This window comes from Papaver somniferum, chromosome 5, assembly GCF_003573695.1.
Source record: "Papaver somniferum cultivar HN1 chromosome 5, ASM357369v1, whole genome shotgun sequence".
NCBI lineage: Eukaryota > Viridiplantae > Streptophyta > Magnoliopsida > Ranunculales > Papaveraceae > Papaver > Papaver somniferum.
In genome coordinates this window covers 67155322-67182007 of record NC_039362.1, presented here as the reverse complement: position 1 = coordinate 67182007, position 26686 = coordinate 67155322, and the positions used below count along the sequence as shown (strand labels likewise).

Sequence of the window (26686 nt, the reverse complement as noted above, 5' to 3'; positions counted from 1 at the left end):
CACGATCCCCATTGTTTCCCAAGCTACGGAATGTGATTATCCTTACTACAATGTGGCTGCCAGTAACGAAGAGTTGAAGAAACAACTTAACGATATGTATTGGCTGAATCGGAAAATGGAGGTTATACACTTGGGTGTGTGTCGGAAATGGCAGATGAACACAATGTTTGGATTGAGTCCAACTGTATATGGTGATGGGCGTTCACAGTCTTCCGATTCCACCAAGAGCAACAGATCATGGCACGATAGTGATAATACAGTGGTGGGAGAAACATATGTACGGCACAGTACTTCACCACAAGTACGGTACAGTTTTTCACCACAAACTGTGCCTGTATCTCAACCTCAATTAATTCAGCCAAATCCTAGGCGCATTTCGTCATCATTCTCGCGCTAAAACCCAAATGATGCTTGTTACATTGTTACACCACCACCACAACAACAAACATCTTATATGCTTGGAGGACCGAGTGCTTTTCAACAACCGAGTGCTTTCCAATCGCCTAGTGTTCTTCAACCAACTTTTTCCCCTTATGAAAATTTAGCAAATATGTTGGTAAGTGGGATATCACAGGCCTTGGAGAATGGCCGACTCCAGGCCCCGAAGATAACGATGAGCGACGTTAGAGAGATTGTAATTTTTAGTTCTGCTGCATTTGTAATTCTAGTTTTAATCAATTAAAAAGTACGACAGTTTGTTTAAATAAAACTACATATGTTTAAAATTAAGCGTTTTACATTAGCTTCACTGAATTACATGTGTTTAAAATCAAGCGTTTTACATTAGCTTCACTGATGAGAAGTACTAGGTGGAACAACAACTACAAAGAAGATGTTGAAATTGTTCAACACCTTAAGGATTTCGAAACGAAAAGCCACATTTTTCCATCTTCACCATTCATCCAAAGATCTTGTTACCATCTCAGCATCAGTTTCACCTCTCAGTCTATATCGATTGATTTGTATAGTTAAAACTACAAACTCATTTACTTCTTTCTTAATTGTACGAAAACGATTTTCAATTTCGCATATAGCACGACTGGTAGAACCTGTCGTGAATAACCGCCTAGAAGTTCATCCATGGATAGTTTGTTGAAGCAAGCTGAGTAAATAAAAAAACATAGTTTCTGCAAATAGATTCTTCTTTTTCTTCAGTATACGGAGCTCGACGAACTAACAAGGGCCGAGACATCTTCTTTCGACAAATTTGTTGAATTGAAGAATTCTTTTAAGCTCAGAGAAGAAGAGTAAAGAAGACTAGAGGTGTAGAATGTGTGAATTTGGAGTTGAAATGGGGAGTATTTATTGAACTCAAAATTCTAGCCGTTGGATGACAAGAGTTTTCAGCCGTCCACAGTTAGCCGTTGGCGGTTTTGTGTCACATGCTAGAGGGTTTACCAGAGATGCTGGCGTGTGAAGGAAAAACTGGAGATTTTGGGACATGCACGCCAGCGATTCTGGCTCACACGCCCGATGTTTCATCAAGCGCGCGTCTTTTCTTCCGTCTCACTCAACAAACCAATAATTTTGTTGGTTTACCCATCCGTTTTTCATGTATGTTGAGTCCATAGTGGGATCAAAATGAACAAACTTCATGTTTGTTGAGTCCATATGAACTGCCCTAACATATTAAGAAAGGAAAAGCCAAGTAAAGTACTTGTAGTACCTTTGTTGGGAACCCAGTATGCTGGCTGAATAGCTTATTTAATTTGGTGCCATGTCAAGCATTTTGACGACTGTCTAGAACTTCTGGACACCGAAACGGCACTGGCATAATATTTATCTGGATATTAAATTTAATATTTATTAATCATTAAAGTTTTCTCATGTACTCATATATGTTTGATATTTTGATATTCTCCCAAATAATGCCTCCCTGTCTGAGCTATATCCTGTCAGAATTATCTTTCACATACTCTTTCACAAAAAACCAACAATATTTGATTTGTTTTATAGTTCGCAAAGACAAAGATATATTATCATGCCCTTCTGCATCAGTATGCTTATGTGAAATCAGTATACATGAGCACACTACTAATTTGTAATCACTGTGTTGGTACAAAAGGCAACGGAAAGGTACATAGAGTTATGGAAGGAAAGCAATTTTATCTTTTAATGTTGCTCATTTTTTCTATATACAGGGTGTCTTCAACCCGTGTTCAGTATAACAATCAGCATATCTTCACTTCGATACTGATTGTTACGGGCATTTACGCGAAATTCTTTCAAACCTGTATATCACAACAAGGGGACAGTGCATCCTTTGTCTTAAAAAGGTTATTCCCAATCAGCATCAAAGAATCCGGCGTCCTTCATTTCTGAGTAGTATACATTCTCTAAATGCAAGTCATCCTCCTGCAATAAACACAAACATATTACTATACCATTAATCTTCTTGTTATGATAAGAACCAGTTCCACAAGGGCGAGAAAAACTAAAGAGAGGACGAATACCTGGAAGAAATCCGCTAGAAAGGTCAAATATATCAGAGGAAGATAGAAAGCGTGATAGCAGACAGTCGTGAGGTTGTACATCCTGGGTAGAGGAAAATAAATCCAATGAGAATTACCTCAAATTGAATCTAGCAGACTCTAAGCTATGTTCACTGTGCTTAACTAAACATGCAATGACGTACCACAATTCAAAGAGAGCCCCAGTCCCCAAAAGCCCACAAGCAAAAAGTGCTACTGCATTCAAGCCACACATCACCAAGATGTAGTTGTAGAATGCAGGTCTTGCTGCAGTTTGGGAAAAAAAACAAAAAAAAAACAAGTAAAACTAATATAAAATTCAAACAGATTGTTTTTTAATGGAAGCATGAATAATGGGATTAGGCGAATAACATACCAGGCAATCTCTCTCTCCATTTGGAATGGTGCATGTACAATATAAATCCGTAAGCCGTGGTCAACAATAGTTTGTGAATTAGCAGTAAACCCCATTTCGCCCTGTTTGTTGCTTGGTCAGTGTCTATAAACAGAGGAACTCCAAAGCCATATACGTATATTGCCTGCAAAGGAAACAGAAATATATATATATATATATATATATATATATATATATATATATATATATATGTATATTAGCAGTGTCCACATACTGTCATTTTGTACATGTTCAGTACAGAAACATCACAAGCGGTAATGGAACAGCATTTCATGCAAATACAAAGTGATGCAGAGATTGTAACGGAGCAAAACTAACTTTCAATTGCTTTTCCGTAGTTCAGAAACTCATTTACCACGTAAATAACTGATCTGACTACATCGTCACACGTTCTGATACTTAGTGACCTCTATCGCATTCTGTTTACTTTAATCTAACCCCAAAAACATGAGTAGCAAACAAACTGTCTTGATATTTTCTAATACAAATGTATAGCAAGTGCGTAATACAATGGTAACTTTATTTCTTAAAAAACAAAAACAAAAACAAAAAAACAGTAAAAACTATGAGCCTGTTGCGTCTTTAATTAGTACAAAATATGCTTCTGGCACTAGACTATTAATCAGATAATCTAGTGATACTAGTGAAACCTAGAAACTATTTACATAAACCACATATACAGTAAATTTAGTCCAGCTTCAGGGATGCGTAAATGGAATGATTGTGGCAGGTTTTGATGTACAAAGAAGAAGTCATAGCACAAAATGGATAAGCAGGACTAGCTAACGCGCGATTGACAACAAGACCTCAAATAGACTAACCAAAATTGTGCTTCTTCGCTTAGTTATACATGATAATTGGCCTACATAAAAACTCATTGTAGGAGCAAGTCTATACAATCAGCTAAACAAACTACAAACTACAGTTTGATGCACAAGCTCATCGTAAATTTGCTCGAGGGGGAGACTAACCAAATAATAGCTGGAGATGTATATATTGACTAAAAGAAATACCTTGAGGAGTATATCACCGCCAACAATAATGCCAGAGATCACAAAAGTGCGCGTTAAAGCTTCCAAGCTGCTAGTATAGCTTCCTTGAAGTAGAAAAGCGACCAAACTAATTTCCAAGAACAGCATCCCAGATGATGTAAACAACGATAAAAGGTTCCATCCAGATTCTTTCCCAGGAGTACATTCCCATGCCTGTGGCACCATTACTCAAACATTTCAGTCACATTTGCAAACTAAAATCTATGAGAATAAACAAAAACCAAGGTCGTGTGGCATTTTGACCTAGTACTTGATAGGGTTATCGTAGAACTTATACAGCATAGCTGTTCAAAAATTTAGCTTATAGTTTCTTATTAAACTTATTTTGATCTAGAGCCACGATGGAATCCTGCTGACATAATTATATTTGTAGGATTGCTAATTATTTGAAACCACTAATAAATAAACCTATTTTACTGCCCAATGGTATTACAAAGCAGAGGATAACGTAAGACAAATTTCAGAGCAAAATATTGTCGAAGGACACTAAGTAAGACAGACCACAGAAAAAGTGGCAGTGACAACTGTTGCTTGCTTTTCTTAGAAGTGGCAAGTAACAAAGAGAAGCAGCAATTCTCACTTGCTATTTTTCCTATGATATGCCATACAAAGAGACGTTTCCTATTACAAAGCAGAGGATAATGTAAGACAAATTTCTACTTCTTTATTTATTATTTTAATGGCTGCAAACATTCTATTACATAGGAATCCAAAATTTGGATATATGGGGGATAACAAAGGAACATTGCACACTTAATAGATGACAAACAAATTTTAAATTTCTAATATTAACTTCAGAGTAAAATATTGTCGAAGGACACTAAGTAAGACAGACCATAGAAAAAGTGGCAGTGACAACGATTGCTTGCTTTTCTTAGAAGTGGCAAGTAACAAAGAGAAGCAGCAATTCTCACTTGCTATTTTTCCTATGATATGCCATACAAAGAGTCGTTTGTCTATATTTAGCTTCGAAACAAGACAGTAATCACATTGTGATTCTTAACATAAGAAACTAAAATTCCATCTGTCATCAATTAAATGTGCAATCATGCATGGTCCTTTGCTATCATTTATAGCATCCAAACTTTATATCTCTATACAACAGAATTCATGCAACCATAAGTCGAATTAGAACTTTATCACATGGTATCCTCAACTCTATAATTTCATGGCACCGCATAACATCCCTTTTGTTAGATTTCAAATAATCTACAAGACTACCAGCCTCACAAATATAATACGTCCATTGCAACTCCAAAAGCAACACATTTAATAAGAAAAATTACCCAACAATATAAATAAGTACTTACAATTCCATCACAGAGGAAAAGATAAACTAGTTTCAGGAATCACAAAACCAATAAGATTTCTTTAGAACCCTAATTTCAACATCGGTACAAAAAACCTATCAAGAAGGGAGCATGATTATTGTTCTGATAAACCTACTTACAATTCTTATAAACCTAACTTGAACAAGTACACCACTGATAACGTATACCCGGAATCATTACCCAAGTCCAATGTTAACCTCAACAGTACGATATCAAGAGAATATGGAACCCTAATTTTCAAAAACTGCAAAACTGGTAGACAAGAATAACATACCTGAAGAAAACACCAAGCAAGATTGAGCAAACTAACAAGCCATAGAAGTCCATAGTATGAAATCATAATATGAGATCGGCCATGAGAAAGTTTAATGAAGCTCTTTTTGGCTTGATAACCTAAGTAGACAATGAATATAACAGATGGAATAATCACAGCAAGATTATACCATAAACCATGACAATTAAAAAGCCAACCAGATAATAGCTTCCTATTTATATCCCCAAAATCCTCAACTGAAGAAGAAGAATTAGAAGAAGAAGATGAAGAATTAGAGGAAACCGGTGAGATCGTTTCTGCAATTTCTTCGAGTAATCTCATTCTTTTTTACCCCTTAACCGAAACGCATAAGAAAAAACCCAGCCCTAATAATGAAGAACCCCCGCTAGAGATGGTAATTAGAGATGCAACTGCTACTAAAAGTTATTTGCAGAAATGATTTAGTTTGATGATAAATTTTGGATTCTCTACTTCTTTTTGTTTGTTTTCGCGATTAACTACTTATTTCTACACACAAAAGTGTTACTCCTTCCTCCGATATATCCCTTCCTCCCAGTTCCCCGCGATAGGTGAAAAATCGGATAGTCTTCGGATAGGTACAGCGGGTCTTGACAGACCGAGACACCACCTAACAAAAGGGAACCTTAGACTAAGGCCCAACCCATGAATAACCCATAATATGAGGCCCCTAGTTAAAAGAGTTTAAAACCAGACCCCGAACTAAAAATAAATTTTAATAGAGGTCGAAATAATCAGTATAACCTTCCGTATTTATATGACCATACCTATCTTTTTCCTCACAACCACCGCATTCGCCTGTTTTAGAGAGAGAATTGCAGAGAGAAAAAAAATTCAGATCCAAAAACCCTAGAAAGAAGAAGAAGACGAAGAAAGAAGAAGAAACATAAGAGAGAGAGGTTTGAATCTATCTTCGATCTTCTCCTTTTCCTCTGATTTAGGTTTGTATTTCACATGATTGACGTTCTGATTTGGTTGTTGTTGAAATCATTCAGTGCAGATCTCGTTCTGGAGCTATCGTTGTTTAATCTAAGCAGATCACTACTTTGTTCAGATTTCTTCATTACTAAGATGTAAGTATTTCTCCATCTTCTAGGTTCATTTGTATTTCAGGAATTTCATTTCTGTTTTGATTTCAGAGATGTTACTGTTTCAAAACCCTAGAAACAGTAAGTTGAACTAAAATCTGATTTAATTACTACATCAATTGTAAGTTGATTGATGTTTTGATTTCATTTATCTCTTGATTTTGTGATTATTTTTGAAAATTAGGGTTTCGCAATTTAGGTTTCATGATTTGAAATCAACTGATTTATATTCTCACAATTTGTACTGTAGATTCAGATTCAGGCGATAATCAACTAATTTACATTCAAAATGCCGAGAGGAAGAAGGAATCCCCCTGAAGAAGATCCTGCAATACAGGTATTATCATTCTTTTCCTTTAAGATGTCATTTACTATTGGGGTGTATGTTTTGTGATGATAAAATGTTAGTGAAAACATTCAAAATGATATAGCATGTGTAACTTTAGAAATAGAGCCGGTGTAACTTTAAGTTACACATTAAAAATCTAACCACTGACTGTATTGTGGTTTGTATATTGAGTGTGTAAATTGGAGTTACACATACAAATGAGCATATATAACTGTAAGTTACACATTCAAGATGTCACCACTGACTTGCCAAGGGGTTGTGTAACTATAATTTACACATTTAGAATCTCATGTTTTAATCATATATAATGCATGTGAATGTCTAACTTTACAAAAATGTGCATGTGTAACTATAATTTACACATTGAAAATCTCACTACTAACTTGCCAATTGACTGTGTAACTAGAAGTTACACATGCAAAATCTCACCACTGATTTTCCATGCCAGCCACGTCTACCGCGCCAGGGCATGCCAACCATGCTAGCCGCACCATGCGCCAATGTCATGCCAAACCCTTGGACCCACCATGCCAAGCCAACCGCACCTTTCCTTGGCCCCGACCATGCCAAGCCGTCCAAACCCTTGGCCCTACTATGCCAAGTCGTCTGCACCATTCTGCCTTGGCCCCACTATGCCAAGCCGCCCACACCATTCTGCCTTGGCCCCACTATGCCAAGCCGTCCGCACCATTCTTCCTTGGCCCCACCATGCCAAGCCGTCCAAACCCTTGGCCCCACTATGCCAAGCCGCGCACACCATTCTGCCTTGGCCCCACTATGCCAAGCCGTCTGCACCATTCTTCCTTGGCCCCACTATGCCAAGCCGCCCGCACCATTCTGCCTTGGCCACGCCAAACCGCGCCAAGGCATGCCATGCCACATGTGCCAATGGCATGCCATGCCACATGTGCCAATGGATTGCCAACAACCTTGCCGCGCCATACCATGTCGGCCTTCCCTATGCGGCTACCAAAACGAAGGCGTGCGGCGATCAACGGACACCCTTCAATCCTAGATGCAAATCCTAGCCGTCCAAGGTCGCCAGACGACGCATGGTATCCTTTGGCCCAAAACCCTAGTTTTGGCCACGCCAACCCGCGCCAAGGCATGCCATGCCAGATTTGCCAATAGCATGCCAACCACCTTGCCGCGCCATACCATGCCGGCCTTCCCTATGCGGCTACCAAAACGAAGGCGTGCGACGATCAACGGCCACCCTTGAATCCTAGATACAAATCCTAGCCGTCCAAGGTTGCCAAACAACCTTTGGCCTCAAACCCTAGTTTTGGCCACGCCAAACCGCACCAAGGCATGCCATGCCACATGTGCCAATGGCATGCCAACCACCTTGCCGCGCCACGCCATACCGGCCTTCCCTATGCGGCTGCGAAAACGAAGGCCTGCAACGATCAACTGCCATCTTTTCATGTAAGATGCAGATCTTAGCCGTCCAAGGTTACCAGCTAACGCATGGCAACTTTTGGCCATAGTTTGGTCGCGCCTAAACAAAGTCAAAACCCTAACTTTTGGCCGCGCCTAAACCAGGCCATATTAAAGCCATACCGAGCATGCTTTCATGCCACTGGCTACCAAACTAAGGGTTGCAATAATCAACGACTACCTTTCCTCTTAAAATGCAAAATCTCGACCGTCGAAGGTCACCGAGCCGGCAAGTCTCCCAAGCTCGACTTTCCAGACGACAACAACATGCTACATGTTTTCCACGAAAACACTCGAGACATCAACGCATATCACAAACTGGGGGATGCTCATTGGGTATTGGTGCGGCGTACACTACGCCCGTTATAAGAAAGTGTCATAAGGATGAGGCGGTTAGTAAATACAGGGAATAATGGTGAAACGCTTTCTTTTATGGAACATCAATTCCAGGAGTTACTGGTTACCACGTCCTCCCATTTACTCACCCGTTTTCCATTTCTTAATGAGACTAGAGTACGTTTCACTTCGACTTGTATAAATAGGCATTACCTATTTCCACCGAACAACAAGTTCAGGTCAGGAGCATACAACACTCAGAAAATATTTGCTAGCTTTTCCATCTGTTAGCTTCCCACTTTCTGATACAAGTCGTAAAACAACTACTCTTCCAAAATCAACTATTCTGATCTCAACACTCTCTTCGCTTCCCTCCCCAAAATCAACCCTTCTCCTCCACTTTGTGACCGAAGCAAGTCTGGAACGGCCATTTCTTGGTTTAGTCCGGATTTATATAGATTGGTCTCTCGAATCTAAAGTACTCCCTTACAGTACATTGTTTAGGGTTTAGACTCGTTTCTCACCCACACACCCGAAATTACCAAAATCAGCAGAAACCGTTTTCACCCTCAAACACAAGGATGACTATCTGAATTAACAGGCTTCGACTAGCATAACTGACACACCTAGATGGATAACTCTTATTTCTTCACAAAAGAAACTTAATCTGGATGCAGCTTGGGTCTCTATGCATGCACCAGCTGGTTTCTCTTTAATTTTCAGAAATGATGCAGGTATCTTTGAACAAGGCAGAGCAGGACCCATCTGAGCTTCATCTCCAGAAGAAACAGAATCTCTAGGGCTACTGCAAGCAGCAGCATGGGCAGTGGAAGAAGGACTGTCGAATTTCAGTGTGGAAGGCGACTATAAGAATCTTTTTATCTAAATGGGAAACCATCCCAGATTACTTGGCAGAATCAGAAAATTATGGACGAAGTTAAACGAGACTTTCAACATTGTCAAAACCTTTTAGGATTTTTTTATGTCCCTAGACTAGCTAACAATGTATCCGATATCCTTGCTAAGGAGGCTAAACATTTTCACTCTTTTGTTAATTGGAGAAATATACCTCCACCATGTATTTTGCAAGCTCTAGAAGTATATAAATCTAATGTCGGGCTGGACACTAACATCCCAACATTAAATGGCTCTACCAGTATTGATGTAAGGGTTACAACTCCCTAAGTTTGTCGGTGCATTTTAACTTACAAAAAAAAAAAAAAAAAAAAAAAAAAAAAAGAAAGTTTCAAATCTCTAATGGCGGCTTACATAGATTGCGAGTAAAGATTAGGATCTCTTGGGGGAAGGTAGATCATGAGTAAGGGGTGTTCGAACTGATAAACTGATTGAACTACACAGATGATTTGAGGGTTTTCATTTCCTTTTATTTATCCATTTGTTTTTTTAGTGGAGTCCTAGATCTGATCTTTTATCTAGTTTTAATTTCATTTCTTAAGGTTTTAGAAGAGGGGTATTATCTATGATTGTTTCTTGTTTGGTTTCAGGGGGTTTCTCTTCTTTCTTTGATCTAGAGTTCTTGAGGACTAGAATGGTAATCCTGGCTTGTTTAGTGGTTGCTATGGGGTTTTTTCTATCTTATTTTGTTGATTTGGCTGAATGGATTGTTTAATTGGTGTTATTTTCTATCTGTATTGCTTATCTTCTTCTCTGATTTCTTCTCCCTTTCTATTTAATTCTCTGTAATGTCTCTTCTTGTATCTGGTGAATCTTAATAGTTGTTATCAAATCTCTGATATTTCTGTTCTTCTCTTGGCTTGTCTGATGTTTGAAGGAGCTGTAACAGCTCAATGTGTCTTAGTCTGGATCTAAATTCTCTAGTCTTCTTCTCTTCTTTGATTAATCTGGTGTCCTTCTTTTGTTATCCCTGCTTTTTAATCTTCTTCTGATTGACTGAGTGGTATCCTTCTGATTGATTTTTCTTCTTATGGCTTCCCTATCTAATCTCTGATATTCCTGTATTCTCTTGGCTTGTCTGATGCCTTATGAATTGCAACAACTCGATGTGTCTTAATCTGGATCTAATCTCTCTTCTTCACTGCTTCATCTAGTGTTCTTCTTTATTTATCCCTGCTTATTGATCTTGAATTGGTTGTCTGAGTGGTATCTTTTGATTAAATTTTCCCTTTTTTGGCTTTTCTTATTTTCTCTGTTTGGATTGGGTTAGTTTTGTGGCCCCTAAATAGTAATCGTTGGTTCGTTTCCTCTGTCCTGTTTCGATGAATGGTTGTGTAATTTCTCTCTAGCCTTGGTTCTTTGGCTTTTAGCTCTGTGCTCCCTTTAATTTGGATATTTAAGCTTCCTTGTTAGTTTCCCTTAGTGGCCTTAATTCAGATAACTACGGTAAACTTTTAGGACCCTATTTAAAATTGGTTTGTGTTATCTTATTCATTTGACTTTTCCTGGGTTTCTTGGAGTTATCTTTCATACATGATTTGGAACTTCTCTTTGTTCTCTGTCTTCTCTCTTATTGTCTTTGAATTTTCTGTCCATGTTCCCTAGTTTTGTTGAGAGTCTTAGATTTTCCAGTTTTTTTCTTTCAAACTCTTTGGTCTGTGTAATATGTGAAGAATAAAAACATCAGTTTAAACCCCCTGAACCTCTGATTGAACCAACCCCCAGGTAAGTCCACTTAAATTATTTTTGTTTACATTTTTCTTTCATTCAACTTTTAGCTTGCTTTTAATCCTCTTTTGCCTAGGTTAGGGGATTCAAAGAAGAATCTGTACCTTTTAATCTTTTTTCTAGTTGGTTTTTTCAGGTTTGGATTTTCTTTTAGCTGGGTGTTCGCTTTTGAGCTCATCTTTGATCTGCAATCACAAGAGAATAGCGGCAGGCCAGAATCACAGTTTGGGTTGGCTAATCAGGGGCCTTTTCTTCACTCTTCTATTTTAATTCCTTTCTTTTTTCTTTCGTTAAAACCTTGTCCTCTGTTGTATTATTAGGATGCATATAATTCAAGTTCACTAGCTTCTGAAATTATTTAGATTCCATTAAATCCTTTAGTTTTACTAAGGTCTAAATTATAAGTCGACTCTAGTTTTATACTTTCTGATATTTCGTTTGACCCTTCTTTTATATCCTTGAGGTTTTCTGCAACTTTCCTCGGAATAGTTGAGACTGGACAGTAGACTAGGCTTATTTTCGTTCTTATTTTGTACAGTTTTATTATCCTTTTAGTTTCAGTAATTTTAATTTGGTTATTTTAGTTCTATATTGGTGTTAATTTTAAACTTGAGTTAATTTCTAGTTACTAGCTTTCCCTTTTAATTCGTTTTGTCTCTGTGTAATGTTGATGTGTAATTTAACCTATCTTTGTGATTCCTCTTGGCATAGGAAAGTGAAGACTCCTGTGAAACAACATGATGCTGAAATCAATACTGGTTGTGTTCCTTATGGTTGTATTTTTTCGAAGATGCAACTCCCATCAAGCAAATCTTCGGTTGTGGAAAAGGCTATACCGTCATCCTCAATTATTAAGAAGAGATCTCTTTCCTGTACAGGCCGTCATGACACTTTTATCAGACTTGTTCGTGATAGAAGGGCTCAAGAATCCTTTTTGATAGGTTTATCGCGAGCAAAGATGCTTAAATCATACATCCTGCCAGTATTAGAAGACTACCCATTGGGTACCGATGGAGAACGAATGCTTCCTAAGCTACTGAAGATTTACAAAAGTTTTGGTTATCTTTGCAATTTCAGTTTTAGAATCTGTTTTAGGACTCATCGCGTTGTGCTCTTTTCCTTCGACATGACTTCATCTCTTTCGGTTTGGGTTTTCCCTGTCAAGGTTTTTAACGAGGCAACATATACGTTTCCAACACCTTTCGGTGGTTTTATCATTTACCTTTTATTGTTTGCGCTTTACTTTTTATGTAATTTCTTTAATTTGTTAGCTATGATACATAGCTATACCACTGTTGTAATCATGGCTGCTAACGCCTTAAGTTAGTCTTCTAATGAAGTACCTAATTCACAAAAAAAGAAAAAGAACTCATAGCTTCAATCACTTTGCGTCGTATTCCAAGCGGGTCATTTATATAAAGTCGGGCTTTCAACAAAATGTATTACTGGAATCTCTGGACTATCAATGTTTTTTTAGTGTGAATTCGTGCACACTCCTTAACGAGTGTATATTTCACATTTTAATCTCTACCCGTGATTTAATTCAGGGAATTATGTGACGAGGGTCGTGATTCTAAACACGGAGGGTAATGGGGCCATCCGTTAAATAATCAACCAATCAGAAAATTATGTGAAATATACACTCGTTAGAGGAGTGTGAACAGATTTGGACTCGTTTTTTTTTTTTTGATACCTTCTTGTTGTTTGTGAAGAAGAAAACAACGAGAGAGTGTGACACGTAAACAAGGGAGTTTTTCCTTCGCTTTTTCTTCGGTAAGTTAGTTTCTCGTATTATCTTCTTTTATTTATTTATTTCGTTGGTAAGGTATGGGGTGTATTATTGACCACATGGTTGATCATGGGCCATTAATAAAATGTTGATATTTGATTGGTGCGATTTTCATTTTGACAACGGTATTGTTTCATCTACTTCAATCCATCGTTTTCTCTAGTCGTTATTTATTTTTGTCGGTTTCTTTTAGAAAAAGGCATTAATGGATGTAGACCACACTAAGTAGAACTTTAGGACAGGAAGAGACAGGAAAATAGAGGACAGGTGATCCGAGATCGTTGAGGTTCCTGATATTCTTCCATGCTATGCCAATACTGTGATTTCTACTAGTTATAGACTTGCAGTTGCACAAGCCTTAGAACAAAAGAGTCAGGGAAGCATGGGGAACTTAAACCTAAAAGCATAGATCCTACAATGAAGCATCAAAGACAGATCTCGTGACTTTAACTTTGGAAAAATAGTTCAAATAGAGTTATTTAGATTCTCAAGAGTGCTACACCTAGACACTAGTCCCAACAATGGTTCAAATATTAATGTCTGGCAACGAGAAAACATATAGGTGAAAGTTCTGTTGGAAAATTGTGTTAAACTAAAGGATGAAAAACAGAAACAAAAGTATGGTGTGCCCCTGATTTCAATGCTAATTCGATTCTTTTAGACAATAATTCGACATTTCCCAATAAATTGGCGAGTACAAACGGTCTCTGGAATTATTCCTTCAGGATTCAATGAATCCCTAACACCGTAATTGAATTCACGGATGTACTTCCTTGACCCGACCAAGAATCACACTGTATAAGGTTCTGATGATGCTTTTTAGAGAAGAAGAAAACAGATTGTTTTTGATGATGGTAATGGGAAGAATCCTTCGCTATTTATAGAGGGTTTCATGACTTTTGGAGATGTCGTTTCATCTGCAATGGGCGCTATCAAAAGTCATCATCCATTAATGGGAAGAGACGCGACTGTAGAAAATTCTGGAAAACGAATTAGGTTTTGAATTTCAAAACCAGAAAAAAATTTCTACGAGACGCTGTCTCGCACTTTGCTAGGAGGCGTTGCCCCCTAGACCCCCACGACCTAGATAGATTAAATATGTTTCTCAGAAAAGAACCTTACAGGACAGACCAGACAAAAGGGAGATATTAATACTCTCTCATTACAGACACAGGTGCCTACACATTCACTGACCAATCTATGAAGGACATGTCACAGTGACAGCACATAGTTACAGACCAATCTATGAAGGACACGTCACAGTGACAGCTCATAGTTATAGCTCATAATAACAGACAGTTAAAGATACAGTTAAAGATAGATAACTAACACCCCCCTTCAAACTGAACTGTGATGAAGTTGTTGAATGCTGAAGATATGAAGTTTGTCTTTTAATAATGCAAATCTGGGACCAAGAAGGCCTTTGTAAAAATGTCTGCTATCTGGTCAATAATAGAGATATAGGTAACCTGAAGAGTTTTAGCTTGTACCAACTCTTTGACAAAATGAAAGTCTAAAGCCATATGCTTCATTTTGCTGTGAAAAACTGGATTAGAGGCAAGTGAAATGCTGCTGGTGTTATCACAATGCAGAACAAGAGGCACTGGTAGAAAAATGAACATGTCTTGCAAAAGCTGACATAACCAAACAACTTCAGCTGCAGTATGGGCAAGAGCTCTATACTCAGCCTTTGTACTGGATCTGACAACAGTAGGTTGCTTCTTTGCACTCCAAGATATAGGATTATGACCAAAAAAATATGCAGAAACTACTGGTGGATCTTCTATCATCAGGAGAGTCAGCCCAGTCTGCATCACTGAATCCTTGCAAAGTATGAAGCCCTTTGGTAAATAACAAGCCATGAGTGATAGTGCCTTTGACATACCGTAAAATCCTCTTAGCATCACTCAAATGAACATAAGTAGGTTGATGCATAAATTGACACACCTGGTTGACTGCAAAACTGATTTCTGGCCTGGTCCAAGTCAAATATTGTAAAGCACCAACTAAGGATCTAAATTCTGTTGGATTAACTAGAACAGTACCATCATGAGCACTCAATTTTCTAGAAGAAGAAGCTGGAGTAGAACAGGGCTTAGCACCAACCATTTGAGTTTTATCCAACAAATCCAGAGCATATTTAGTTTGACACGGAAAGAGATCTGATGCATACCTCTGAACTTCCAAACCCAAGAAATAATGGAGATCACCCAAATTTTTAATGGGAAAATGAGAACCTAAATGAGCAATAAGTTCAGTGCAATAAGTGGAGGAGGTACCAGTCAAGAGAATATCATCTACATAAACAAGTAGAACTGTGATTCTGTTGCCAATTCTCTGAACAAAAAGAGAGTGATCTGCTGATGAAGGCTTGAAACCCATGGCAACAAGAATTTTGAAGAGCTTGTCATATCAGGATCTTGGTGCCTGTTTTAGACCATAGATTGATTTATGGAGTTTGCAAACAAAGTGAGGCTTTTCAGGATCAACAAAGCCTTGAGGTTGCTCCATAAATACATTTTCTTGTAGATCCCCATGTAAAAAGGCATTACTTACATCAAGTTGATGAATTTTCCAATCAAAAGGCACAGCCAAGGAAAGAAGCAATCTGATAGTTGTTGGTTTTTCTACAGGACTGAAGGTCTCATTATAGTCCAATCCAGCATGTTGATGAAAACCCTTTGCCACAAGTCTAGATTTAAACTTGTCTATGGAACCATCAGCATGATATTTAATTCTATAGACCCACTTGCAGCCTACAATGTTTTGACCAGGTTCAGGTTTTACAAGTCAGTATGTTCCAGCATCTTGTAAAGCTGTATGTTCCTCCACCATAGAATTCTTCCATTTGGGAATTTTTATAGCTTGAGAAAAGCAAGTTGGAGTGATATGAACAGCAGGACTGAGTAAAGCAGCTGGAAGAATATGCTTGGTAGCAAAATACATCTTTGGCTTTGTAATACCAGATTTACCCCTAGTCTGCATGGAATGCTCATTGTGAACCACGGAAGAATGTTGTTGAGGAGCAGGGGATGAAGTAATTGCTGAAGATGTTGCCACAGTGGAGTTTAGCTGAGCAGAAGGACTGAGTATATTTGTAACCTGAGGTGATGAAGGATGAGCAGAAGCTGGTATAGGAAGTTCCTTTGCAAAATTTTCATAGCATAGAGTTGAAGTTGTGGTTGAAGTGGATACTATTGAAGCATAAGGAATGATAGTTTCATTAAAAACTACATGCCTTGATATATACACCTTGCCTGAGACTGGATCCAGACATATGTACCCCTTTTGCTGAGAACTATACCCAATGAATACACAAGGTGCACTTCTTGAAGCAAGTTTGTGAGAAGTGTAAGGTCTTAACCAAGGATAACACACACAGCCAAAACTTCTCAAAAAGGAGTAAGTAGGAGATTTACCAAATAATTTTTCAAGTGGAGAAAGAGATTGAATGCTCTTAGTAGGTAATCTATTTATAGTATAGTTGGCAGTGAGAAAAGAATCAACCCAAAAGGAATCAGGAAGATTTGCCTGGATAAGAAAAGTCCTACCTACATCTAGTAAATATCTGGGCTTGGCTTCAGTTGTACCATTTTGTTCTGAGGTATATGGACAAGTGAACTCATGTTGAATGCCATGCAGTTTGGTGAAAACTGACACTTTTTTGTTAATGAACTCTCCACCACCATCAGTTCTGACGGTAATTATTTTAGTGGATAATTGATTTTCTATCTGAGTTTTGAAGGTAAAGAAAGTAGTCTTGAAATCAGATTTAGCCTTAAGAGGAAATAACCAACAAAACTTGGAAAAATCATCAATAACATTGACATAGTAAAGATACCCACTGTTTGACATTACAGGAGCAGGGCCCCAAAGATCCATATATAAAATTTCCAAAGGTTTAGAAGTACTAGAAGTAGAAAGACTGAAAGGAATTTTACGAGATTTTCCTAACTGACAGCACTCACAGAAGAGTGGTGTTTTTATTACAGTTGAATCAAAAATTTTGCACAATTTTTGTAGAGTTTGAAAAGATGGATGAGCCAATCTGTGATGCCAGATAGCTGGAGTAGCTTTGCTAATGTGGAGAGATTTTGGTGGTAGGTGAAAGTTAATTGGATATAATCCATTAACATGCGGGCGCTGCAGCAGAATCTTCCCAGATTGAAGATCCTGCACAGTGTAATCAGATGGAGAAAATGTGATAGTACAATGATTATCAGTAGTGAATTTATGGACTGATAAGAGATTGTGAGAAGAAGTAGGTACATGTAAAAAATTTTGAAGAGTGGAATGCTTTGCAAAAGTAGGTAAAGATACAAAACCAGTAGAATGAATGGCCATACCTTCTCCATTAGTTGTCTGAATATATTCATAACCATCATAAGTTGTATAATATTCAAGAGTTGAGCTGTCATTGGTTATGTGATGATTTTCTCCAGTGTCAGCATACCAGGGATTCTCACCAAAGATATTAGCTGCAGCTAGCATAGCTTGGAGATTCTTTGGTGGTGATTTTCCTTGATGAGCAAAGTTTAACCTATGAGAGCATTCTGGAGCAAGATGATCAGCATCACCACATATTTGACATGTAGTCTTCACACCAGAGACCATAGATGCAGGAGGTGGAATCGAAGTAAAAATTGGAGCAGCAGGTCGAAAAGAGGATGAATTGAAAGCACCTCTATATGAAGGATGAAAAGGTCGCTTGCCTCTGTAATTAGGACTATGACCACCTCTCATAATTGATTGAGGACTACGGAATGAATGAATATGATGATGGAGATGAATGTGACTAATAGTTTTTGTAATTGTTATGAACTAGAAAAGCCTTATTCTCAGTATCGGCAATGATAGACTTAGATCTAGTAGATAAAACAATTTCTTCACTAAGAAGAAGATTATGCAATTCAACACTTGTAACTGGTGGATATCTTACTCGAATTGACGTAGCAAAAGCATCTGATAGTGTTGTTACCACAATTTCGCTATCACTCACAATTGATCCTGCAGCAGCCAAAGCATCAACAACTTTCTTAATTTCTGAGATATAATTGGTGATAGAACCATTTCCAAGACGAATTGACTGCAATTTGGTGCGTAGTTGAATAGTGTGAGTAGCAGAAACTTGTGAGAACCGATTTTGAATGCTTTCCATAACGCAAAAGCAGATGTTGCACCAGCAAAGTAAGGAACAACAGTTTCAGACATCGTAGAATAAAGAAGAAGAGTAATTGTAGAATCTTCATCCTTCCACAGTAGATAAGCTGGATTAGACATAGTACCAATAAACTGAGGTGGACAAGCAATTGTACCAGTAATGTAATCAGTAGCTCTAAACTTTGTGAGAAGAGCAAGAACAAAGATTTTCAGGTGAGAAAATTGTCCTCTTTAAGTTTGAGAGTAACAATGTTAGTCAATTGAGGAGGAGGATATTTCGAAATCGATTTTGGAGGATCCATAGTAATTGATAAGAAGAAATCAAAATAAGGAGACAATCAAGAAAGATGATGAAAAAAAATATGGATCAAGATTCCAGATCTGAAAAATGAGAAAAGTGAGCTAATGAGAAACACAGTAAAAAACGAGTGATGGAAATGAAAAAGAAATAAGAAACACTCATTTGTAGATGAAGGTTGAGCTCAGAAGAATGCCATTAATGGCGATAAAATTTTGGATCGAATTCCCTCAAAAATTATCATTTCCGAGTCAGATACCAAGATAGATTGAATATGTTTATCAGAAAAGAACCTTACAGGACAGACCAGACAAAGAGAGATATTACTACTCTCTCATTACAGACACAGGTGCCCACACATTCACTGACCAATCTATGAAGGACACGTCACAGTGACAGCACATAGTTACAGACCAATCTATGAAGGACACGTCACAGTGACAGCACATAGTTACAGACCAATCTATGAAGGACACGTCACTGTGACAGCTCATAGTTACAGTGAAAATATCCCCCCGGATAGCGGCAAATAATGTTGAAAATATCAACAAGTTCAATTCGAGAAACAAAACGGACGGGCAGAATGATTCTCATAACGAAATTAATAAAACTCTACCTAGACGAGCTAAAGCAGGTTATACTTACAAAAACACCATCAATGAAGTGTGGATAATTAAGTGTCTTTGCTTGTACAAAAATTATGGATGGAGCATGATACCCACGCGGTTCTCTATTTGGTAGTTTCCTTCCGTGGTTTCCTTCTTCAATGGTGTTTCTAGTTCTGAAAATTATGTCCTCCTGAACTTATCAAAAAGGTTGTGATGGTCTTTGTGAGCATTAAACTTTCCTTCTTGGTAAATGAAGAACACCTAAAGGGATTATTCCTAAGATTTAAAGCCTCGTTAAAATTTCATATCTTGCTTCTGCACAAGAATATTTTAACATTTCACAGAAAATAAGCCGGAAGTTGATCTTACTCCAAAAATGAAGAACATATGCATCATGCATGCATGAAGAAGGTATCAAGATCCATGAAAAATGCAAGAAACTCAACTTCAAACTTGTAAAAAGAACTCATTATTAGTTTTAAGATCTTCACAGTAATTGCATAAAAACTAACTGAAATTACTGCCTAGATACACAAACAGATCTCTTATGAATCTCCAAGTGTTTGCACATGCGTGTAACTTGGCTTATAGACCTGTTTTCTGTATATGTGTATCTATCGAGCTGGTATACAAAGAACGAAAACAGGCAGCGCTTCTCATTAGGACAGATTTACTCACTGGTTTTGAGTTTGTCAGACTAATTTCATTCATCGTCACTATCGAAAACAACTGCCATTCGACGGTGAGTTGCAGCCTTCTTGGGTGGAGATTCCTCATCTGACTCGACCCCCCTACGCTTGGTACCGCTCCTAGATTCTTTTCCCCTTCGTCTCGGCTCCTGCAAGAATTTATATACTAGTAAGTGCAACGTTGTATGTAAACATCACATACTAGTCAGACATGCTAGTATGATGTGTAAGCTATACAATACTAAATTCTCCAAATAATTCAACGATAAAAGATATGAAACAAGTTACTGTTAAAACTAATTGGAGATATTCATACAAATTATGTGAAACAATAAATCTTTCGACAATGGATAGCGAGGAGTTATTACATGCCTAATATACCCTTAAGAAAATAAGAGCTTCTATTGGCCCAGCTGTTTTGCGAGAAAATTTATGTGAAAGGGTACTTCCAAAGCTCGGAGATGTGACCTCATTTCAGATCTGAAGTTTGGAACCAACATATAGGTATGCATGTGTAAAGCGATGTAGTGGAACATCTAAAGTAAGAAATTTCATTATAACCTTAATCAGAATATAAAAACAAATCCATTCCCAAGTAAACCTTCCCACAAATATGGCAAAGATTTAGGCAGCAGTGACTGATGGCCTTACCAATCTGACCTCTCAAGTTTTTTGGTGCTTCTCTTTACAATTATATTACCCTATTGTTATGGATCACTGCCTCCCATAATTAATTATTTAATGATTATAACCTTTTCCATGTAAAATTATACATTACAAGCATCAGTAATATGATGTTATATGATATTATGCAACTAATGTTTTCTAAAACAACTTGGTTTCCAGATTTCAAATGGTTAAAACAAATTCACAAATGATACATCGTCCTCTATCATGTTCGGCACGCGTATATCTACACCCCTCAAAGACTATTTATGGTGACAAGACCTTGTATGTAAAATAAGTATTAGCTTTCATTATTTGCTTTATCACATCCTAGAGGATCACACAAACTTGCAACTTTTTTGCTGCAGGGAACTACTGTAAGCGAATCTTTGTTAAGCAGCGAGTTTTTACATGTAGAAGATCCAAAAAAAAAAAAAAAATAATTGGAATAAAATCAATCTGTAACTTAGCATAGAAGTCCGGTAAATTAAGAATACACATGGTTGATTAGACTACAATATTTGACATTCGTTATGTGCAACAATAGTGGCCACCATCACGTCTAATTCTCTCATGGTACGATTAAGAATAAGAAAGATTCAACACTGATATAGCATATTTCAATACCACATTTCATTTTATGTTAGAAATAAGGGACCCAAAAATCAAAATCTAGTGGATTTGTATAATATATTTAATATACTCATCAAATAAATGGCAGGATTTATGGCGGATGGGACATGCATAGAGTTCCAGACAAATTTAAAAGGTGGATGCTTTCATAGGAAAAATAATTTAGGAAGACTCGCATACCTCATCTTCTTCTTCTGAGGTTTCTTTAGCTTCAGGCTCCTCTTCATCATCTTCATAATCTTCATGCTCTTGATGTGCCCTCTTACGCGGAGGAGATGCCTCCTCTTCATAACCGTCACTTTCATATTCGGACGCCTCTCTTTCACTATCAGAAAAATCTACTGGGCGTCGAGATTGTCGAGACAAGGATGATTTCTGAGGAATTTCTTTGCGTACATGTGACTGATAAGGTTAACAACAATTATATCAACAATCAATTTAAAAATAAATTAAGTCTTACTGTCAAACATGTTGCAAGAACACATAAGTACTAGTAATACCCTCTTCGCATTCATGATGCGCTTCTCAGCCTGTGCTTCCACTTCCAGATCTTCTTCAAAGCGATTGCGAGAAGCTGAACGGCGTGAGTCGTAATAATCTTCGTCATCCTGAGAACAAGGGATCAGGCAAACATAGTAACTTGTATACATTTTCTTTAATCTGACATAATTATTAAAGTGTGTTCCAATCATTTTGTAAGGTAAGAAAAACATGTTTAGCCGCACACCTCATCAAGGGCTTCTTCCAAGAATCCTGGTGAAAGCTGACGCCCCCTGTCTACAGTTTGTGTATACTTCCGATTCACTTTTTCCCTCTTCCGATGAAGAAGTTCCTGAGCTCGAATTGACTGGCCTTCAGCCTGCAGAAGAATAAGAGAAAATTCAAATGCACAATACTTGATGCCAAAATAGCATATACTCAAAGTAGGAACTTAACACTTGTAAGATTTTTGCATGACTGATATAACTCATGCTAGTGGCACACGATTGAACTTGCACGAGTTCACATGCTGAATTCAGAAATTAGAAAATATTTACATAATTAGACATGTTTCAGTAATTACCCTTTCTTTCTCTTCCTTCTCCCTTTCTGGGTCAATATCTGTTATGCAATTCTTAACCTTGTATACTTTTTTATGGCGTGATTCAACAAGAGCAGTCAATTGCCGATGGGAATTTGAAGACAGGGATGAAGGCATAAACTTCATCTTCTTTAAGAGTCTTCCTTGTGATTGGAGAATTCCCTGCAATTAGAAAGTAAATTAATGATCAGTGGTAATATACAATTAATTACAGTTCAAAGAAGAAAAGCTAAGTACTCTGCCACTACATACAAATCAGTATGCATGTCTGATGTCTCAATGCAAAAGCTACGTAAAAATTACAATGGACCTAATCAAATAAATAAACAAAGAAGAAAAGAGAAAATGAAAATGCAAAAGAAGGCTTTTTAAAGGAAGAGGGCACACCTTTCCATGACGGAGGAAAAGGTGTGCTTGATCATGCTGCACTTCTTGTGTGGATATGTCAAGAACTTCATTCCCAATTAACAACTGTATACTTCCATCTGACCATCTAACAAAGCGTGCATTGCTTTCGACCTGCAAACATAAAACTGTTTAAGAGCTCACTTCAAGGAGAAACAGGTGGTTTTGTACTAACATAAATGAACAGGCTCAAACATCAAAATTTTGGACAGGTAAACAGATACCACTTTTCCAGCATTTTAGAAGGAATCTACAGCTTATTAATGGTCCACAAATCTGGAAGTACAACAAATGATGTAACAGTAGGCCACCATTTACAAGTGGGAGAGAGGATGCCTCGATGCACACTAAAATTGGAAATAAAATAAATCTTGTCATTTGATTTGACTGTTAAAAACATCATTTACCTTCTTATTTGCTAGGATATGGTATTTGTACTTGTCACAAGTAAGTGATAGTCAATATGGCCACCTAAGCTACTAATTAGAGAAGTTAGCCTACAGAAGTCTGTTTACTATAGGTACTCTTTGCCACGAGATGGATAGCCAAAAGCTTGGGAGCCGACAAACTAGTTACACCAACAATTAAGAAAGGATTCTGAACTATTCTGATCAACCTTCAGAAAACACACACCATAACATATAAGGAATACAGTTAATCTCAGAATATGTATAATAAAAATTCTTTACTTACAGACACGGTGCCATCTGGGTTCCGAACTTTCCTCCAACGAACTATATTACTGTCCAAGCGCAAGCGCTTCTTAGCCCCAGACTCATCTGTCACAAACATATCCTCTTCCGCGTATGTCTTAGGATCAAATGGTTTTGGTTCAATGCCCATGATGTTTGAAACTCTGATGATGTTCATCTGTATTAAGAACAACCATTGCATTACAATTCATTCCACATCAAAAGTACCTCGAATATTGGTAAGGAAACAGGCTACAGCATTTGTCAAGTAATTTGTAAGGTCTCTACAGGTAAAAGTAGTGTGCCAATATGCGGTCTATATAGACAGCCAAAAGCCTGAAACGAATAACCACCTAACAATGGCTGTTTCAAAGTACCAACTAAGCAACAGAACTAAACCTTGTCTGGATGAGCGGGGGGTCGAATCATAGGAATCTCTAATTCCAGCGGGGGGCCAACAGGCTTCTCCCTCACTTTTTGCTCATAGTTTTCCTCTTCTGATTCATCCTGAGCATCTTCGTCAGGCACCATATCCTCTGGTCTAATGTCCTTTCCATAGCTTCCTTCCTCCTCCCCAGGGGATCTCTAAAAGTGAAGCGAAAAACAGCAAACATTAAGCTTTGTACAAAAGCAATTTCATGTTGTTAGCTGCTAGGAATATAACATAATTGTGTTTAAACTCACATGTGACTCTGGATCGAGGTCATTCTGAGTTGCATATTCTTCTGCTTCGTCCTCTTCAGAATCACCAAATGCATCGCGCAATTCATCAGGCACAGAGTGGGAATTATTGGTCTGCTCCTTCCCATCACTGGGTGACCTAGTACAGGAAAGTCAAGTTGCCCAATTGTCAATATTAAGCCCCATGCCGTGCAACTTTCCAAAATTAAAATGTGTAACATATTCCATGCAGCAGAAGTATTTTTAACGATGCGTATAAACTGTAGAACGGATAAAATGAAAAAAACAGCCTGTGCAAGTACACTAAGGATTTTGAAGGAAGATAACCTTATAAAACCCAGAGACAATGTGCATAATAAGCAGATTTCATTAAAAAATGCCGAGGAGTATAAAATGGGTTACCATCTTACCCAGTTACGAAAATGCAAACCCCCTTATAAAAATGAACATCTTTTACATTCAGGGTGTCCTTGTATGCAGTCAAACAAACATGTGTACAAAAAAAAAGGTTCTTATGATGCCTAATACAATAGTAACCTTCGCCCATACTTTTTTCAAAAAAAAAAAGGTCCTTGTATGTAGTGAATATCTACACTAGTAGAAAACTCAATATTCGAAACTTAAAGGAAAATCACTTTAGGCGAAAGGAGAACAACTATCAATAGCTTGGTAGCGTTAAATAGAAGAAAAAAAAAATCTACACAGGGAGGGAGCATGCGAATTACCTTTGTCCTCTAGACTGATCGACTTCCTCTTCTTCATTATCATACTGGTGTTCTTCAGATTCACTATCAACTACTTCACGCCTCCGGCTCGTTACTACTCTTTGTCCATATTCTTCTTCATCATCATCAGTCTCAACTTCTTTTCCTTCACTATCCACTCCCCTTCGATCACTAATTTCTCTTTCTGGTGAACTTTGGGCCCTTTCTTGTGAACTTTGAGCTCTTTCTGGTGAACTTTGAACTCGTTCACCCTCACTCTCCCCTCGATCAGGATCAGGATCTATATCATGTTGCTCACCTTCAGTCTCCACCTCTACTTCCCCTTGCCCCTCTATATCAACTTCACCTTCTCCTTCAGGTTCTATCTCACCTTCCCCTTCATCCTGGAACAGAAACAATGTGGTCAAAGTCAGAAAGTTCACTACACCATCATTTTCGTCAACTACTGCGAATACTAAGAAAAGGGAAGACAGTAAATATGATCAAAAAAAAAACACAGCTAGTAACAAACCTATGGTAAAGCTATTAAGTTCAACAAATAAAAGCCAGAGGACAGCTTATGAATAGCCTTCTCTCGACCAATACTCTCATGGACAAGAGACTTCCCAAATCATAAGAATGAACTCCAACTCTTCTTAGATAAATAAACAAAGGCTTGGCCTCCAATATGAAAAAAGAACAAGTAATAAATCTTTAACATATTAAGGAATTCAAAAACTGTTGCACTTTGTCCGGTATCTCCTTAAACATTCTAAATCACAAATTCATACATGTCAACTCTGATGAACCATACATATATACCTATAGCACTAGCCACTATGCCTAGCAGGTCTCTGGATGCTAGGATGCACTTTTTTTTTTTTCATTGACATTTGTGGTTGTGCTTTGATATCAATGAATTTCAATAGGAGCTGATCTTTGGTCCGTTTTTCTAACTAATGAGAATGACGTAAGTAGCAGTCTAGCAAGTACACAATGGTATACAATCCGTATTAGAATCCAACAATGAAGCTCGGCAATCGTAATTCTTGCAATGCATATGGTGTTCTTTAAAATTCTTACTCTTCCAACTGAGGTTTACTCAAGCATCTTAATAATGTGAGCCTAGCAATAAAGAATTAAAGAAATCCTAGATACTCAATGCACTCTAACTAGCTAAAATCACTTCCGATTCCTATCCCACTACCTAGAAGAAAACCTAGCTCGAACATGGGAAAGCTGCAGAAATAGACGATTCACGACGCTTTGATTCTTCTGAAAAACAATTGAGCTGTTTGGTTATTCAAATTCTATGCATATGAACATCCAAACCAATCATTCATCACCAATTAATAAATTTTACACCTCAAACACACCTACATATCTGATAATCTCGAGCAAAAAAACACATATCTAATTCATGCATATGTCTTGAAACCCTAGAAAAATAGAAACCCATATTGTAATTTGACTAAAAAAGTGAAATTTAAAGAGAAAAAAGTAAGCTTACAGAGATATATTCACGTTGAAGATGGTGTTCTGAATCTACTTCTTCTTCTTCTTCTGATTGATCATCACCAAATAAATTGTGAAGCATTTGCTGCCTTTTCTCATCTCCGCCCATCTCTTCTCTTTCAGCTAACGATCTTGATTTTGAAAACTCTCTCTTTTCCTCGCTTTACTGTAAATTGAATATCAGGAAGACAGGAAGAAGAGAGCTACTGGGCAGAACCCAATTTCTATGTTTTACACGTTGCTTATTTTCCTGAAATAATATCGAAGATCTCATCAACGGCTTAAAACAATCTACTGTATATAATTGTATTTCCCTTTTTGTGACAGAAAAGGTTGAATATTAAAAAT

At 37.6% G+C, this 26686-nt stretch overlaps 2 protein-coding genes across 2 annotated transcripts; both read right to left on the bottom strand.

Annotated features, from left to right (window-relative positions):
* Positions 1-1918: 1918 nt before the first annotated feature.
* LOC113281796 (transmembrane protein adipocyte-associated 1 homolog) lies at positions 1919-6104 on the bottom strand. The gene is made up of 6 exons (XM_026530653.1): positions 5544-6104; positions 3900-4091; positions 2848-3010; positions 2636-2738; positions 2454-2535; positions 1919-2355 (listed from the first exon to the last, which is right to left on the bottom strand). The coding sequence occupies exons 1-6, from the start codon at positions 5862-5864 to the stop codon at positions 2278-2280; spliced, it is 939 nt and encodes a 312-aa protein (XP_026386438.1). The 5' UTR covers positions 5865-6104; the 3' UTR covers positions 1919-2277.
* Positions 6105-19703: 13599 nt separating this feature from the next.
* LOC113281795 (protein LEO1 homolog) lies at positions 19704-26572 on the bottom strand. Its single transcript, XM_026530652.1, has 11 exons — positions 26334-26572; positions 24845-25227; positions 24123-24258; positions 23838-24023; positions 23440-23616; positions 22729-22860; positions 22324-22503; positions 21988-22119; positions 21761-21868; positions 21441-21662; positions 19704-20110 (listed from the first exon to the last, which is right to left on the bottom strand). Exons 1-11 carry the CDS (start codon positions 26445-26447, stop codon positions 19976-19978), a joined length of 1905 nt encoding a protein of 634 aa, XP_026386437.1. The 5' UTR covers positions 26448-26572; the 3' UTR covers positions 19704-19975.
* Between the last annotated feature and the right edge of the window lie 114 nt (positions 26573-26686).